Here is a 15,682-nt window from a genome sequence, read left to right as displayed (position 1 = left end):
TCTTTGTCACTTTCCTCATCAACTTTGTCATTTCTAGTTTTACATTTAAGGTTAACCCCTCTTGTGCTCCTAACTATAAGCTGAATAGATGTTGGCCCCTCTACTATGGCTTCCTTTTCACTCCTTCTGCTGTTGTTTCTGTTCTGCCTAAGTTTAGACTGTAATCTCTTTGTGCACGGAATGTTACTTCTCTTATGATGGTGAACCATAAATAATGTGGCAGTAGAGGTGGTATTAACAAGTAAGTGTATTTTATCTCCAAAGCACGTAGGCTGAAGAATGTAGGGAGACTGAGTCCTCCACAAATTATAAATTAATTTATAAGGAAATTTAGGAATAGTTTTGATCAACTGCCATGGTCCATCAAAGCACTAAGGTATTTGTATCTGGGCCCTTCTAGCCAGCTGTTCTTAGAGTTTCCTTGCAAACTTTCCCAGGGGTATTCTCTAATCTGAAGGTTCAGAAATGTTCTTGCTCCTACCTGTCAAAGTCCCCTAGAGTACATTCCCTTCAGTGATGATATTCTGCTGCTCTGGTTCTGTTGTCTTGGGCTATTATGAAAGCTTGTCTTTGTCTATCTCAGGAAGACCCCATCATGGTATCTCTCCCACATTAGTTGCAGGAGGTTCAGGTGGAACCAGGTTTGAGAAGGTAGATGAACCTGGTGTGTATCACAGATCTGCACTGCATGTTTGCATGACTGGCCATGACATGATTCCATCTCACCTCTAAACTGACGTTTCCTTCCTTTCTGTGTTTTTATTTGTCTTTCTTTCTTTCCTTCCTTCCTTCTCCTCACACTGTCTGTTGTAGCTGCCTGAAAATGCTCAACATGTGGTGAGTCACTCTCTCTGGTTCACATAGAAGGGGGAGTGAACCAGACTAGGCTATGATTGGCCAAATCAAAATGAAATTAGAAGATGGGGTGGGGTGGACTGTTAAGAAGTGTCCAAGGAACAGGGATAAGTCCTTGGATTGGCACACTAACAGCCACCGAATACTTGTCCTAAAAAAAAAAAGCCCACCAGATTTTCCTTTGTGGACAAATGCCTTGAAGCTAAGAAGTGGAGCCAGAGGTGATTGCATGGGCACCTTTATCAGTTGCCAAAATAACGTTTACAAAAATGCACAGTTCTCCTGAAAGCAGTGCACTTGCCACAGATCTTTGACTCTTTCTTTGCAATCCTTGATTTACTGGAGCTGCATATTAGCAGTGTTGCAGTAATTAATGTGGCTTGGGAGGGTGGTGCACTTTGGAATTTCCATAGCTGGGATTCTGCAGTACGAAAATAGTCTTGCTTCTGGACTGGGAAACCCTAATCTTTTGTCTGATATAGATCTAGGCTTCTTCTAATACAACACAGAACCAGGTAGTCACCTGCCCGTGACTTCCTGTACTTTGCAAGGAAGAATGTTTATAGGCCTCTTAGCTTGTAAAATGGTATACATCGTAGCCTAGATAGGCTTCTCTGTTCCTTTTTAGTGACTTGATCAAACTTCTGTTCCAACAATAATCCCACATACTGAAGAACTGCTACATGATATACGATGCTTTTTGGAGCAATATGATTCTCAGGACTGCCTTATGGGAAAGGAAGGATTGTATCCCAGACTGCATAAAAGTAATCTGCTCTGAATCATTCAGCAAAGCAATTTGTGACCTAGCAATGCAATATGGTGGCAAAGGAGGAGGCATCAACTTATTTTGCAACAAAGTGAGCTTTGCAAGAGGTTAGGACTTCAGGTTATGTGGTAGTGGCGATAGGACAGAGAGGCTAAACTGCCTGAAGGCTGCATAGATGGTGGTGTTACAGGTTGGAGAAAAGTTGCTGTCCATGGTCACTATCACCAGTACTTGTCTTCTCTCTAGCTTTTGTGTGTGACTTACTCTGCAGCTGTTCTATCAGAGGTCGTCTTAACCTATACTAATTCTCTTGAGCCCTGATGGGATCAGAATAAGCAAAAGGGTCCTTGTCTGAGCTGCAGCAACCATGAGACACAACTAGTAACTATGGGAAAAGGCTGGTTACCTTTCTGGCTGGATTTGGCATGGCTTGACAGCCATTGGAACAAGGGGAAAACCTCTCCTTACCTGTCGTGATGCACGAGATTTATTACTTTGCTGCAGCTCCTTTCTAGCTGGGCAGTAGCAGTTGTTAAACACTATATGCCCCATCCTGCGAAAGAGATGGTCTGTCTCGTACCTTTCACCTGGACTCTAATCAGGGATGGGGAAACCTCCAGTGCACAGGCTGAATTGGTCTGTGGAGGTTCCCCATCCAGCCCGTGGAGGTGCCCTGCCCCCTCTCCATGGGGAGAGGAATCGGTACTGCTCTTACCTTGGATTATTGATTGGAGAAAACATCACGGATTCCCCTTTGTGAGCTGCTTGCTATCCAACTTTCTCAACAACTGTTGCACTAATTAAAAGCAGGAGGGATGCTGAAGGTGTCTGAAACTGTGTGGAATTGGATAGGTTTTCTTCTTGAAGAGAGTTAGTGTTTGAAGAAGAAATAGCCAGCTGCCCATATGGAAATGAAAGCTTGGTACTGAGCCTCTTTGAGTATCTGAATGGATATCTGCTGCAGCCTTTGGGGAGGGGTCCTCCCTTCCCTTCCCCTCCCCTCCCCTCCCCTCAGATATAAGAGAGCAAACAACCTGCCATGGGAAAATGCCTTCATTGTTACTGTTCATGGTACCATTGATCTGCAAGGGGCATTGGATACAGTTACCGGTGGCAGTCCCAGATAAAACTGCAAATTCAGAGTTAAATGTTCAATGCTAGTGAGGCCCTTCTGCCAGGAGGAGAAGTGGCTTGGAAGGGCAGTCAAACCTACAAAACCTAGCACATTAAGAATGCAGTGTTTTGGCTGCTCTGTTCCTTCCCTGTCTTATGTCTCACTTGCATACATGTTCCTTATCTGTAAGGAACTATTTTTGCAGCGCTGAAAGAAAGAGCAGATCATTGCAGCATACGTCTTGGTGGAAAGATATGGTTTTATTGAAGCAATGTAACAGGTTCTGAGTTGAAATCATGGGGCCTTCTCCTCTGTTACATCTCACTTGGCCTGATCCCCTAGGCAGGGGTGGGTAACTTGTGGCCCTCCAGATCTTTTGGCCTACAGCTCCCATCAGCCCTAGCTAGCATAGCCAATGGCATGGGATGATGGAAGTTGTAGACCAAAACATCTGGAGGACCACAAGTTGCCCAAACCTGTCTTACTGAAAGTGCAACCTGCCCTAATTGCCTTTGTGTTGATGGCATTAGGGAGAGAGAAGACAGAAGTGGTTAGAGTAGGAACTGAAGGAGAGTTAATCTTGTTTTAGCAGATGTGCTGCTGTGTTGTAGATTTTCATGGCTACTGAACCAATTATTCATTGCTAGTTGCAATGTTACTATTACAACTTGCATTCCGCAAAAATAGATTGCTTCTTTCTTTCTGCTACTGGTAATTATGTTACCCCCCTCCCCCCTGCCTCCCCACAACTATGGCTTAATAAACGATGAAGTATTGAATTAAGGTGCAGAGGAGGAGGGAGCATGCAAGCGCACAGCTTGTTCCCTGTCCAAAGACTCATTCAGGTATATGAAGAAGTAATAGAACTTCCACATCCTAACATTCTGTTCTGTTTGTGGGTTTGTACTCTGTGCTGGAGCACTTGCTTCCATTTTGTGAGAAAAACCAGCCTTGTAAATAGTCTTACAAAGTTTATTAGCCTGAACAGTGTTTACTAGCCTGTGTTTCCATGCTGGCCACAGAGGAGGGGACATGGAAACAGAAGCAGGCTGGCAGAAGAGGGATGGAGTGCTGTTCCCTCCTCTGCTTGCTCACCTTTATAGAATTTGTTGTTGCCTATGGTGACCAGCCAAGTGCTTAAATACAAGGCTTCATGCCCAGTTTAGACAGATGCATTAGATGTAAATGGGTCACACTTTTCCCAGTCATTGGATGTCTCGATCTTAGTGTGTTAACTTTGTAGGTGACTTGGAAATAGCCTGACTATTTTGGGATAAACTTTGTGTGCCCCTTAGCCCTTCTTGGGGCTGAGATGTACAAAGGTTCTGTTGTCGGACTTCTCTCATAATCACGGTGTCTTGGAAGCACACTTAGTGCCCAAAATCAAAAGGCGTGCAGCTACTCCATCTTTCCCTTCTTAATGGATTTTTTTCTGGTAAGAAAAAAGATGGAAGAAGCAGCTGGAAAACATGGAAGGTTTACAAATGGAAGAAGACATAAAATTGCGTGAATGAGTCCAGGCAATTGCACAATAAAAGCCTCGTCTGGAAGCACCCTTGGACTACATATATACCAAGTTTTTTTATCTCACGAGTGGGGAAGTAGCTTAACCATTTTGACACATCTTGCTTTTGTTTGGACTGTGATTGAACTTCAAGCCATTACTGAAGCCTTGTCAGACTGACTGGAACATGTGCACTCTGGAGATGCTGCTGCTTCTATGTCTTTCCTTCCTGGACTGGCTACTGTGCAGCCTTTACAAAACAAGGTCCTTCGTTACTACACATGTGCATTTAGTTCCCTGTTTGTGGTAAATAAAAACCGCACAAACAAGTGGGCTTGTAATTTTTTTTTAGTAGGTATAGCTGGCACTAGAGCAGTGGACACTCTGAGATGCTTTGTAAAAGTCATGGTTATCTGCACTTTTGTATAAAATATACCTGGCTCTTTAGTTTTGGTTTGTTTTTTAAGAGCTTGCCACTAAATAACCAGGTCTCAGGGTTTCACTGGAATTCAAAGTGTCCCGTATGTGTACCAAATGACTATCCTAGTTTTCTGTTCTATCTGCAGCATCTCAAGCTGCATCAGTTGCTGTTCTAAATGGTCCATTTACTTTTTGGAATAGCTTCTGTGGTACTGCTGTAGAAAAGGCATGCTCCTTCCTCAGAACTGCTCTGTTTTGTGCTTCAAATCTTGGTTTTTATCAAACCATGGGATATAGCTTGTCCCGGAAAGGACCCTAGACTTTTTGGTTCCTCCTGAGCAAGAATAAGCAACATCCAGCTCACTGGCTTATTGTGTTTTCCATTTACTTACTCCTGCTAATTTTGCCCTTCAAAAGACACCAATTTCCTTATGTTTGGTTTTTGTTTTGATTTTAGATTGTAAACCCCTTGGGGTAGGGACCTGTCAATCCTGTTCTTTGTAAAGCACCATATACATAGATGATGCTGTATCCAGTCCAATCAAATAAATCAAGCCCTATGGGAGGCTGTGCCTGTGTTCTGCATGTGACCGTTTTGGAGTAAGTTCTTGGTATCACTGTCAGTGCAAAGAGAAAGGAGTGATGTATTTGCTCTGTCATCTTTGCATGCAAGTCAACACTTCATGCAAGTATGTTAAAGCCTGCCACTGAATGTTGCGGAGTTGGGGGGAAACTTGTGATGGATGAAAAGCCATTTACATGGTCTCCTTCTGCAAAAAGCTGTTTAACCTGGTGTAGCACCTGGTACTGAAATCTAGCATACTGATTATACTGTTTACTTATACAGAGAAAGGAAACGTTTTTCACTGTGAATGCCTGTTCTCTCTGTCTCCTAGAGGACATTCCAGAATCTTTGGGATAGCACCTGCTCCAGGAGGAGGTGTTAACTTGAAGGTTGTGAAATGCCCTCTGGGTGAAACAGGAGAAGGGAGGCTTTTAAAAGAGACTACTGCACTGGAACCCCCCAAATAGCTGCTACCCTGTCAAATTGCTCCCAAATTTCAGTGGCAGCTGTGACACCCCCACACACACATTTTCACTTTAAAACAAGGAGCACACACCGTGTTTTAATGCAAAATGGCACTCTCCCAGGGTTTCAGGAGCATGATTTTGCATTAAAACAAGTGGCACACTCCCTATGCTCCCTGTTTTAAAGTAAAAATGAATCCTCCTTCTCACTGCTGAATTGGCACTGGTAGCAACAGGGATGTGTGGTCCCTGGTTGGTTCCAGGGAGCGGATATTGGCCCCCAGGCCCTCCAGAGTTGCCCACCCCAACCTAGGAAACTACCTTATACCAAAGCAGACCATTAGTCCATGTAACTCAGTATTGTCTACACACACTGGCAGCAACTCTTCAGGGTTTCAGACAGGAGAATCTTGCAGCCCTATCTGGAGTTGTAGAGGATTGAACCTGGGACCTTGTGCATGCAAAGTATGTTCCCTTCCGCTGCTGATCAACCACCAGCAGCAGAAGCCCATGCCCCAAACTGATGAACATCTTAATATAATTCCTTTAGACCATTGTTTCCTCAAAACTTTTGAACTAGCAGGGGTCCCCTTCTAAAGTATCCTCTATTCCATTTTTCTTCACCTCAGCATTTCCCACTGCCTCATCTTGCTGTTGCTCTTCAAGCTTCTGGTCTGCCCTTTGCTGCTGTAGTTCCCCCATTCTGTCCAAGAACTCTTCGTGTTCTCTTATTCCCTGGAGGGTCGACAGTCGCCGCTCCAGTCCACTTACTTTTTCCTCCAGCAGCGTGATCAACTTGCACTTGTTGCAGGTGTAGGCCATGTTGTTCTCAGGCAAGAAAACAAACATTGCACACACCTTGCAGGCCACCACCACTGGAGAGTCTTGTCCTTCCATAGCCTCTTTTCCCTTTTTGTGTCTAGCTTTGTGATTGTTCTAGACTAGCCTGTGCTTGCTCCTCTACTCAGTAGAGGTTAAAAGCAGAGTCCCACTCTTAGCCTCTGTCTCCTTTGTCTCCTTTGTCTCTTCAACCACTGCAACTCCCCTGGCCAACTCCTGTTTGCTCCCCCTGCTCGCTCGCTCTGTTTGCTCGCTCTCTGGGAGCTTGCCTGCTTCTGTAGTCCCTGGACCAGCTGGAGCAGCTTGCTCTGCTCTGCTCTGCTCAGCTGGGAGGCGGGAAACAGACTGAAGCTTCCCGCCCAGTCAGCTGCTGGGAGTACTCAGGCCACACCCCTCCAATTCAGTTGGAGCTCTCAGAAGCACCTGGTGAGCTCACAGCCAATCAGAAGGATAAAGGACAGCCCCCTGGGCTTCCTGCAACCCACTTACCTCTTAGCCTCTGTCTCCTTTGTTTCCTTTGTCTCTTCAACCACTGCAACTCCCCTGTCCAACTCCTGTTTGCTCCCCCTGTTCGTTCGCTCGCTCTCTGGGAGCTTGCCTGCTTCTGTAGTCCCTGGAGCAGCTTGCTCTGCTCTGCTCAAAGTCATAGTCATCTACTTTAAAGTTCCAGTTTGTTTCCCACCAAGTTTTTTGTGGAGTGGTTAAATCAAATGTGAAATTCAGGAACTGTTTGTATGTTACAGAAATAAATCCCCGGGTCTCTTCCGAGTTCCCTACCATTAATTTTTCAAACATAGTTAGGCTTCCAATGGCCTCATTTTTCACTGAAGTGGAACTAAAAAAAGGACCAGAGTTGGCAACTCAAAAGCCAGGGCAATGTTACGTTGCCCAACTTTTCTTTTAAAGCCTCCATCTTTATTGGTTGATGCTCCTCATAAAATTGGTACAGCCAATGGAACCCTCTTTTTTCCATTCAGCAAAATTACGTGTCCTGTCCTTGTTACGAACATTTTTGAAAACTTTTGGGACTTTTCTCTACCTTTGGGGACTTTCCCTAACCCTATGCCAATGTCTCTTTGGCAGGTTAGAGATGTGTGAAGATGCCTGCATGCAACTCGCTGACGCATGTGAATCTATTGAGGTTAATGCATATTAAAAATTTCAACAGGGTGCTTGTCTTAACCCCTTCTCTCTCTCTCTCTCTCTCACACACACACACACACACACACACACACACACATGCACGCAGAGTCTTTACCTAAATAGGCACACTGCCTTCTCTAGACATTAACCTGAATATCAGAAACTGAACAGCTCCTTCCTCTGTCTCTGCTTGTTGAGTTCTGTGGGCTATGGGGTGGAAGTCTGTGTGTGTTTTGTGTGTGAGTGCATGCACATACCACTCCTGACACTCAGGAGTAATGGATCACTGGCAGAGTCCTAGAGGATCTTGATCCACAGTTTACAAACCTCAAGCCCACAAACCCAATCTGGCCCCCCAGATGGCCATACCCCCTTACCCCTGACCACTGATCATTTGGTGGTTTCCTGGCTTTTGGACTGTTTTTTCCCCATTCTAAAATGCTGAAATGCCTCTCCCAAGGGTTAGTTACCGGCAGAAAGAGCTTTAAGCTAAAATATGCTGGTGTTTTGGGAATTTTGGCCCCACCCACTACAGGAATGTGGCCCCCAAGAGCTTCTCCGAAATTAAATTCACCCCTTGGATTCAACACCCCTGCTTTAGACCTTCTTATAATGGTGCCTGATCTTTCAAAAAAGAAAGCAAAACTGACTTTAAATTGGATGCCTGCTTACTACTCAATCAAAAACACATACGGTAGGCTGTGAACCACTGAGATTAAAACCTAAAAACCCTGGCTATTTTGTTGGCGGTGTCTGCTACTACCCTACCTTATATTTTGTACTTGATATGCCTTAGGGACATTTCACTCTGCCTCTCTGACTTATGCAACTCTTAAATACCTTAGCAGCTCTCTGTCTGTATTTTTCAAATTATGCTCTCCTTTCTGTTACAATTGATAATTAACACATCTTATAAACCTAAAAACCTATACCAATAAAAACACTAAAAATACATGTACAAAGACAAAACTCATGGCAGCACTTGAATATCCAGAAGCCCTTCTAGTTAAAACCTACCCCAAATTTTGATAAATAACTATCTTCACCTGGCACTTAAAATCTGGTGCCAAGTATATATGCTTGGGTAGAGAATTTTATAATAAGTAGTACAATATATTTATAGTAGCACAGTGAAGAAGGCCCCTCTCTTTGATAGTCACCCATCAAACTGCCAACAGCAGGGTCCGTAGCTGATCAATCTTGACCAACTAAATTTATGTGGGAGATTCAGATCTCAGGGTACTTATAAGTTGAAAACCAGCACTTTGCCCAAAACCAAACTGGAGGTCAGTATAGTTTATTACTGGAAGCTATTGAAGAGGACTTATGCTGTCTTGCAGCACTCAGCATCATTACCTATTCAGGATTGTGCACATATGTACGTGTGTGTGTGTGTGTGTGTGTGTGTGTGTATAGAACTGTGCGTATGGTTTTGCATTATGAACTTGGCCTGCTACCATAATTGGCACATTAATTCAAATCACACTGTGTGTATGTACACCAGGGGTAGGCAGCCTGGGGCTGTCCAGATGTTTTGGATTACAGCTCCCATCAGCCCCAGCCAACATGGCCAATAATCTTTTGGTGGGCAGGACAAAGGTGCATGTTCGAAAAACCGTCGTTCACCTATTGACATGAGCTCTAGATCATTTTTATTCAAGGGTTTGTATGGAATCATTTCCATTGTATTGGAACCGATTCACATGGCCACGTTATGAACGAAAGTCAGAATTAGGTGACTCTCAATATGTATGTGGTAGAGTGGTGTTGTGAAGCCATCACCATGAAACAATGAGATCTCAAGTTGTATCATTGCTGAAAAACCTGGTCGGGGTATGGTTAATCCGGCAAGTTTATAATGTGGCAACTCTTTCACAAGACTGTTCTGCCATGTGCAGTGATGTGGATTTTCCAGAAAATTTTGAATTGGAAAATTTTCTGGAAAGTTTTCCTGGGCAAATTAGGCTAATTTGCATAGGGTCATCTGCCACAGAACTTTTTCAGTTTGCATCAGAGAGTGATCTAATTTAGCATATTTACTAAATATTAGTAAAATTACAACACTAAAAAAGTACCCCATATTAGTTTTTTGTCTCAATACACCACAAGTTTGTGACCTGAAATATTCGAGGAAAAAGATTAAACACACTTAATGTGATTTAAATGTTATATTATGTAGAAATTTTTATTGGAATACTTGTAAAAGTTTAAAGACAATAGTGTACACTTCCCTTATTATTTAAGAGAGCAATCCTATGAACCCTAGACAGATTCCTGGATCCGAGGCCAGGGACAGTGCTCTGACCTCAGACCCAGGAGTCTGAGCTCCTTGCCCCCTCCCCCTCACAGATGGCGTGGAGAGAACAATGCCAGCTGCTTCTACAAGCTTGCAAATGCGAGCTCGGAGAAGAGGGAAAGGGGTAGTTTTGTGGGCGGAAAGGGGAGGAGACCCGGGCAGCTGGCTTACGAAGAATCCTCCGGCTGCCCCAGTCTCCTTCCCCCTGTTCCACAGAACCCCAGCTAGATGGGCAAAATCGCCCATCTAGCGAAAATGCAGGGCTAGAGGAGTGCAAAGGAGACTATCACCTCCGTGCTCCTCTTGCCCTGCATAGGATGCCCATCATCCTCCAAATTCACAGGCTAATGAACTCATGAAATGGAAAATTTTCTACCCTGTCACTGGCTGTGTGAATATTGGGAAAGGGGAGTTGCGGCGACTCTTCCATTTTAAAAAATGGACTTATGCATCGTGTGCATTAGAAACCATCTCTGTACAGCTGCTTCTGCTGCAGCTTGTTCGTATAGATCGCGATGGGTAATACGTAGCCCATGGGCTGACTGGCTGCAGGTAGCTCACCGTGGCCATTTGTGTGGCCCCCTAGTCGTCACTGCTATTGTGCTGCCAAAAATTGGTGCTTCTGTGCCGCCATAAATTACCATTGTCCACAGCAATTCTGCTGGGAAGCAAGGCGCAAAGGGAGCATGTGCCTTGTTTCCCAGCAGAATCGCTGTTTCTGCAGAGAAACAGGGTGCACAGGAACTGTGTGCCCTGTTTTACTGCAGAATGGCGCTCCACACAGCTCGCCAAACAGCTGTTTAGCAGCTTATGGAGAGCCTGATTTTTATGGGAAATAAGATGTGTTCTCCCCCACACCTTGTTTCCCAGTAGAATAACTGTGATTCCAGCAGTGCAGTCCCCAGAGGGTTCTGCGGGCGGGGGCAATGCAGCCCCCCAGCCCTCTAAAGTTGCCCACCCGTGGTATAGATGGAAACACAGAGTATGGGAAATGGGTGTGTTAAGGAGTATCTCCCGTATTCCGTCATTCTGTGTGACTCTGTGTCTCTGCTTCATTTCATAGTGAATTCATTTCATAGGTGAAGGCCACCCAGTGTCCACTCCAGGCTTCTCATAAGAAACTGGTTTGTCTGGTACTGTCAACCATCCAGCCTGTGTCATCTTTAATGGAGGCCATCTGTGCAGCATAAGTCACCCCTAGCTTCATGCATGCCTCTCAGGTTTTACAGATCGACTTCCTTCATTTCTGATGTTCATTTTATCATTGATTAAAATACACCATGTCAAAACCTAGATATGTAACCTTTCTCTTTTATTGTAGAATTGTTTTTCTCTGAGGTTTTATCCACTTACAGGATCATATGGTTTATATGCCTCTGCTAACAATAAATACAATGAAATGATGTACCCAAGGATACACATTTTACACATGAAATTAATTATGGAGAATATGTAATTCTCTATGTTAGCTTAACTTTATTACTTTCATATCTCAAGATACAGACTTTCTATAAATTCTGAAATGTACTGGCAAGACTTGGGATGTGGATAAACCGTGATTACTCATGAACCGGAAGAGCCAGTTGCACACTTCGGGATTAGACTGATAGACGCTTTGCTAGCATACTACATTCTTCACAATTTTGTTGAGGTTCTTTTTCTAATTTTTTTTTTGCAATAGATTATAAACCGTTAGAATAACCTAGAAACAGAGACACAAAGTTTAGCTGATGCCATCAGGGACCTGTAGGACCACATCTGTGTTTTTATGTGAGGCAGGCTATGACAAAGACACTGTAGGCTCTAATAATACAGTGGGTGTCTCACTTTTGTGTACGTTAATATTGATTGCACCTCAGTGGAACACACTGGGCTATCTGCCTCTTCCTATCCCCACTTTCCCTCTCGTGCACAGCACTATGAGACCAGTGCAACAGCTTCTTGTTTTGCATGGACTTTTTATTCTGGCTTCTTTTTCAGAAACGTAAAAGCACCTCATGGTCACATGTGGCAAAGTCTCTCGCCCACCCCCCCCTCTGGTCCTTGTTTCAAGAATGTAAATGAGCAACAGTCAAGACAACTGCCCTCATATTTTTGCTTCCTTGTATTGGATGACTAATGGTTTTCTCCTTCATTTGGTGGAGGAGAGAGGGTGGTAGAGCTAAGGCACAGTCTGAAAGCTGATGTGGTAGAAAACATTTTGTCAAACAAGTCCAGATGGATTGGGTTAGAAGGCAACCCACCTCCAACAAAGAAAGAAGGAAAAACACTTGAAGTCCTATCTAATCTGTGGGAATACTGTGGGTGATATTCTTCTAACCACAAATAGCAGAGGGCCAGTCAGGGAGGTGTTTCTAAACCATAAAAGGCTGCTATGGGCACCTCCAATTAGAACTCTTAAATATTTGGTCTTCCAACAAGTTCAGATATTTTTAATTGATTTTACTCTGGCTTTTAATTGGTGAAATTTGCATATTACCAAACCCTATGTCTCTTTCTGGGGGACGCTGGCAAAAACGCAGTGTCCTTTAAATATGAGAACTTACAATTTAACAATTAAACTACCACTCATTGATAGAAGGAAAAGCTGTATTTAATTTTTTTAAATCATTTTGAGCATTGGGAATACAGGATATTCACTTTGACAGTCATACACCAGAGTGTAAATGGCTTGAAGAAATGAATACGTTCGAATCCCACTAGTACTGTGGCAGATCCACATTTCAAAGACTTACTGACATTGGTTTCAACTGTGAGGTTTCCTATGACTAGAACCAGAGTTTATGGTGGTCTCTGTAAGGCAAACTATCTGATCTCTGATTAATCATAGATTACACTGATCGTCTGAAGTCTCCTTTCCTATGAAGTCTGTTTTCCCACCTGTTTTACAACAAAGGTGACTCCTTGTTCAAGTCACTGCCCTAGTATTTTACTTCAAATGTTTTGAAAACTCCGGATCAGACAACCTAAACCTGTGTTAGGGCTGGATCTTTATTCCACATGTTCCTGCTTTAAGTAATTCTCACACTCCTTTTCAATCTCTTTAGTGTATTTGTAGGCAACTGTGGTGACTTTTCTCAGCCTGTGTTATGTGGGTCCATCTATTTCAACATCATCTCATGCGAGGTTCTTCATGCATCTGAATTATCCTAGTAGTTAGCCACAGTTCCAGTCTGAAAGCATCCTGCTTGTCCAAATGAGGCCTTGTTAGTTTATTGTATAGTAAATGCAACATCTCCGCAGACGTATTTGGTTAAAAATGTGTCCTCCTTGAAGTATACTGCCCCAGGGGGCCTTTTGGATTGCGACCTTTTTTGTTGGAAGATGCAGTGTTCATGTTCCCAGCTGTAAATGTAGTTGGTGTGGAAAATGGTGACAAAGCTGGAGGCTAGAATGGGTTGCAGTAACTCTCTCAAGCTCATACAGCCCTTGAAAAATCACATGGGTCCCTGGAATGCTGTGGCGATTATTACAAAATGCCCTGCCGCTTAGTCCATCAGGGTTTGTTTTTGCAGGAGAGGGTGGGTATGGGGAGCATGCACCTTGGGTGTTTCTGAGAGTGGAGACGGTGACCCCGTCCCACATGTTGTGTTGGAAGGAGAGGGCTTGCTGGGGGCCCCAGTGCTCTGTGCTGATTGCTGTGTTCTTTGTGCCCCAGGTGCTGCTGCTTCTATAAGAGGAAAAGGAGGAAGTCTTCCCAGCGCCAGAAATGACAGGTGCCTCCTTGAGGTCTTTGGGGGATTTTGTTTACCTGCTGTTCCTGCCACGTCTTATTGAATGGGGCTTCTCTTGGGGAGAGAACAAGAAACAAGGGACACTTTAAACCAAAAAGAGAGGAGGGGGAAATTCCCAAATAAACATCCAGGCGGATTCCCTAAATGGTCTCCCTTGCTCACTCCATGCCTGAGGCTCCTTTTGGAATCGGGACTGCATCCTCTCAGGCACGGGGTTGCCCTTGTTGGAAGGCTGGCTGGCCACCTTCCTTCCTCTCCGTACAATGGTTCGGCAAAGGGGGCGTTCCTGGTGAATGTGCTTTGTTCCAGCTCCCTTTCTCTGTTTTGTTCTCAATATGCTTCCCCCCTCCCCACCACCAACAGAGAGGGGCTTTATGAACTGTGGGGTCAAAATGGTGGTAAAGAGAGAATGCTCTTGTGAGGGCCCAGCTCCACTTTCTCCAAATGGCTGAGTTTCAGCTGCACTGGCAGCTTAGACCTGATCCTTCTTAATCTCACTCCCAATGAATTCCATGGTAGTAACCCAACAGCAAGATAATTGCAATCTACTCTTCCAGTTGCCTTGATTTACTGGTTTCTGACGTCTCCCTTCTCAGAATGGTTACAGAGAAGTGTCAGTTGTTCTAAAGGAACTTACGTTGTTGCACTTTTAATTATTTTTTAGCATTATGTATGCATATGCTGTATGTGTATGTGTGTTTTTCCTTGTGAGTGTGAATGATGCTGGCTCACATGTTCAGCTTATATATGAGAGCAAAGCCTCTCTTGACCTAACCTGTCCGCCACATTTGGAACCCCCTAGGGCTACTCTGGGGCTTTTAGATTCCACCGTTGGTTGTGCACTGAAGCTTACTTGAATTTTCAGGTGCCCTTTCTAGCTGTCAGTGAACATCCCTCTTGTGATTTTTCTCCATGGTGCCTGACTTAACCTGCTTGGAATTGGAAGTCTTTCTGCTGGCAAGAGGGAGAGAAGTCAGCTGGGCTGAACTCGGGGTAGATCACAGAAATGCAAATACAGACTACTGTAAGTGAAAATGGAAAGAATGAGGCACTTTTGTCCATTTAAAGGGAGCAAAGCTACTCCATTGGGGAGAGTACACTGCCGCTGCCTTAGACTTCATCTCTAATCAGACCTTGCAAAGGTTTTTCCAAGACATTTGTACAGAATAGAAGAACATGTGGCTTTCAGCAGAGCAGTCTGTGCATTACCTGCAGTTCTTTCAGTTATGCAGTCAGGACTTTTTATTAACATTCCCCAGGAGGTGGACCATTATTTTTTCTGACTTATAGCGAGAGAGTGTGAGAGCTCCTTGCCTACAGAAAGAAGACCCTGCTCAGGGAGGAGAAGAAAAAATTCCCTCTGCACTGATTATTTTGGTTCCTGTCAATCTCAAGCATTCTTTCAATGGCTGTAGCACTCTTCTTAATCTAAAAATCTCACCTGTATATAAAGGAAGCTGCCATTACTGAGCTCTGGGTTATCTTTCTGTCCCCAGTCCCTGAGCCAAAAGATAGACTTGCTTTTTCCCCATAAGACATCTTTCCTAGAGACCTATGCATCCATTCTTTGAGTTTTATCTGTTGCCTTTTCCCTGCATTTGGGATGCATCTTAGAAGCATGAAGTCTTCAACTTTAGTCATTGATAAGAAAGGGGAGATTTTTCTCCTTTGTTGTCCATGCCTCCTAATTACTATCTCTTCATTTAAATGTTTCTCATGCCACTTCCTAAACTGACCCTTGCTTCCCTCTTACCATGAGCAGTTATGCCTGATTTCAGGGGAAGAGCAGAGGTAGGACTTTATGAAGGAACACTCCAGCTTGTATGTTCCCAGCTCTGTTGAGTGCAGCAGCATTTACACTTCTCTTTCCCAATCCCTGTAAGTATCTGGCACTCTGATTCAAAGGAGAAACTTTCTTCCACTCTACAAGACAGTCTAGTTCTCTTCCACCGAAGAGCAATTTGGAGTTTGCAAAAGG

General features: G+C 44.0%; 1 protein-coding gene across 4 annotated transcripts in view; it reads left to right on the top strand.

The window, feature by feature from the left end:
- The window catches only part of CSNK1G1 (casein kinase 1 gamma 1), a 70,700-nt gene that overhangs the window by 51,589 nt on the left and 3,429 nt on the right, over positions 1–15,682 (top strand). For 2 of the 4 annotated variants that reach the window (XM_084817010.1, XM_084817008.1), the window contains one exon: positions 13,629–13,686. In XM_084817010.1, coding sequence (XP_084673136.1) covers positions 13,629–13,683 — 55 coding nt within the window. In that variant the 3' untranslated portion in view covers positions 13,684–13,686. Of the gene's footprint in view, positions 1–13,628; positions 13,775–14,569; positions 14,653–15,682 lie in introns of those variants that run through there. The other 2 variants (XM_084817007.1, XM_084817006.1) reach the window with 2 other exon arrangements.

This window comes from Heloderma suspectum, chromosome 11 (assembly GCF_057233095.1).
Source record: "Heloderma suspectum isolate Gila_16-S chromosome 11, 16-S_ref, whole genome shotgun sequence".
In the NCBI taxonomy this organism is placed as follows: Eukaryota; Metazoa; Chordata; class Lepidosauria; order Squamata; family Helodermatidae; genus Heloderma; species Heloderma suspectum.
The sequence above is the reverse complement of the archived record's forward strand: the minus strand, read 5'-3'. Positions and strand labels throughout refer to the sequence as shown.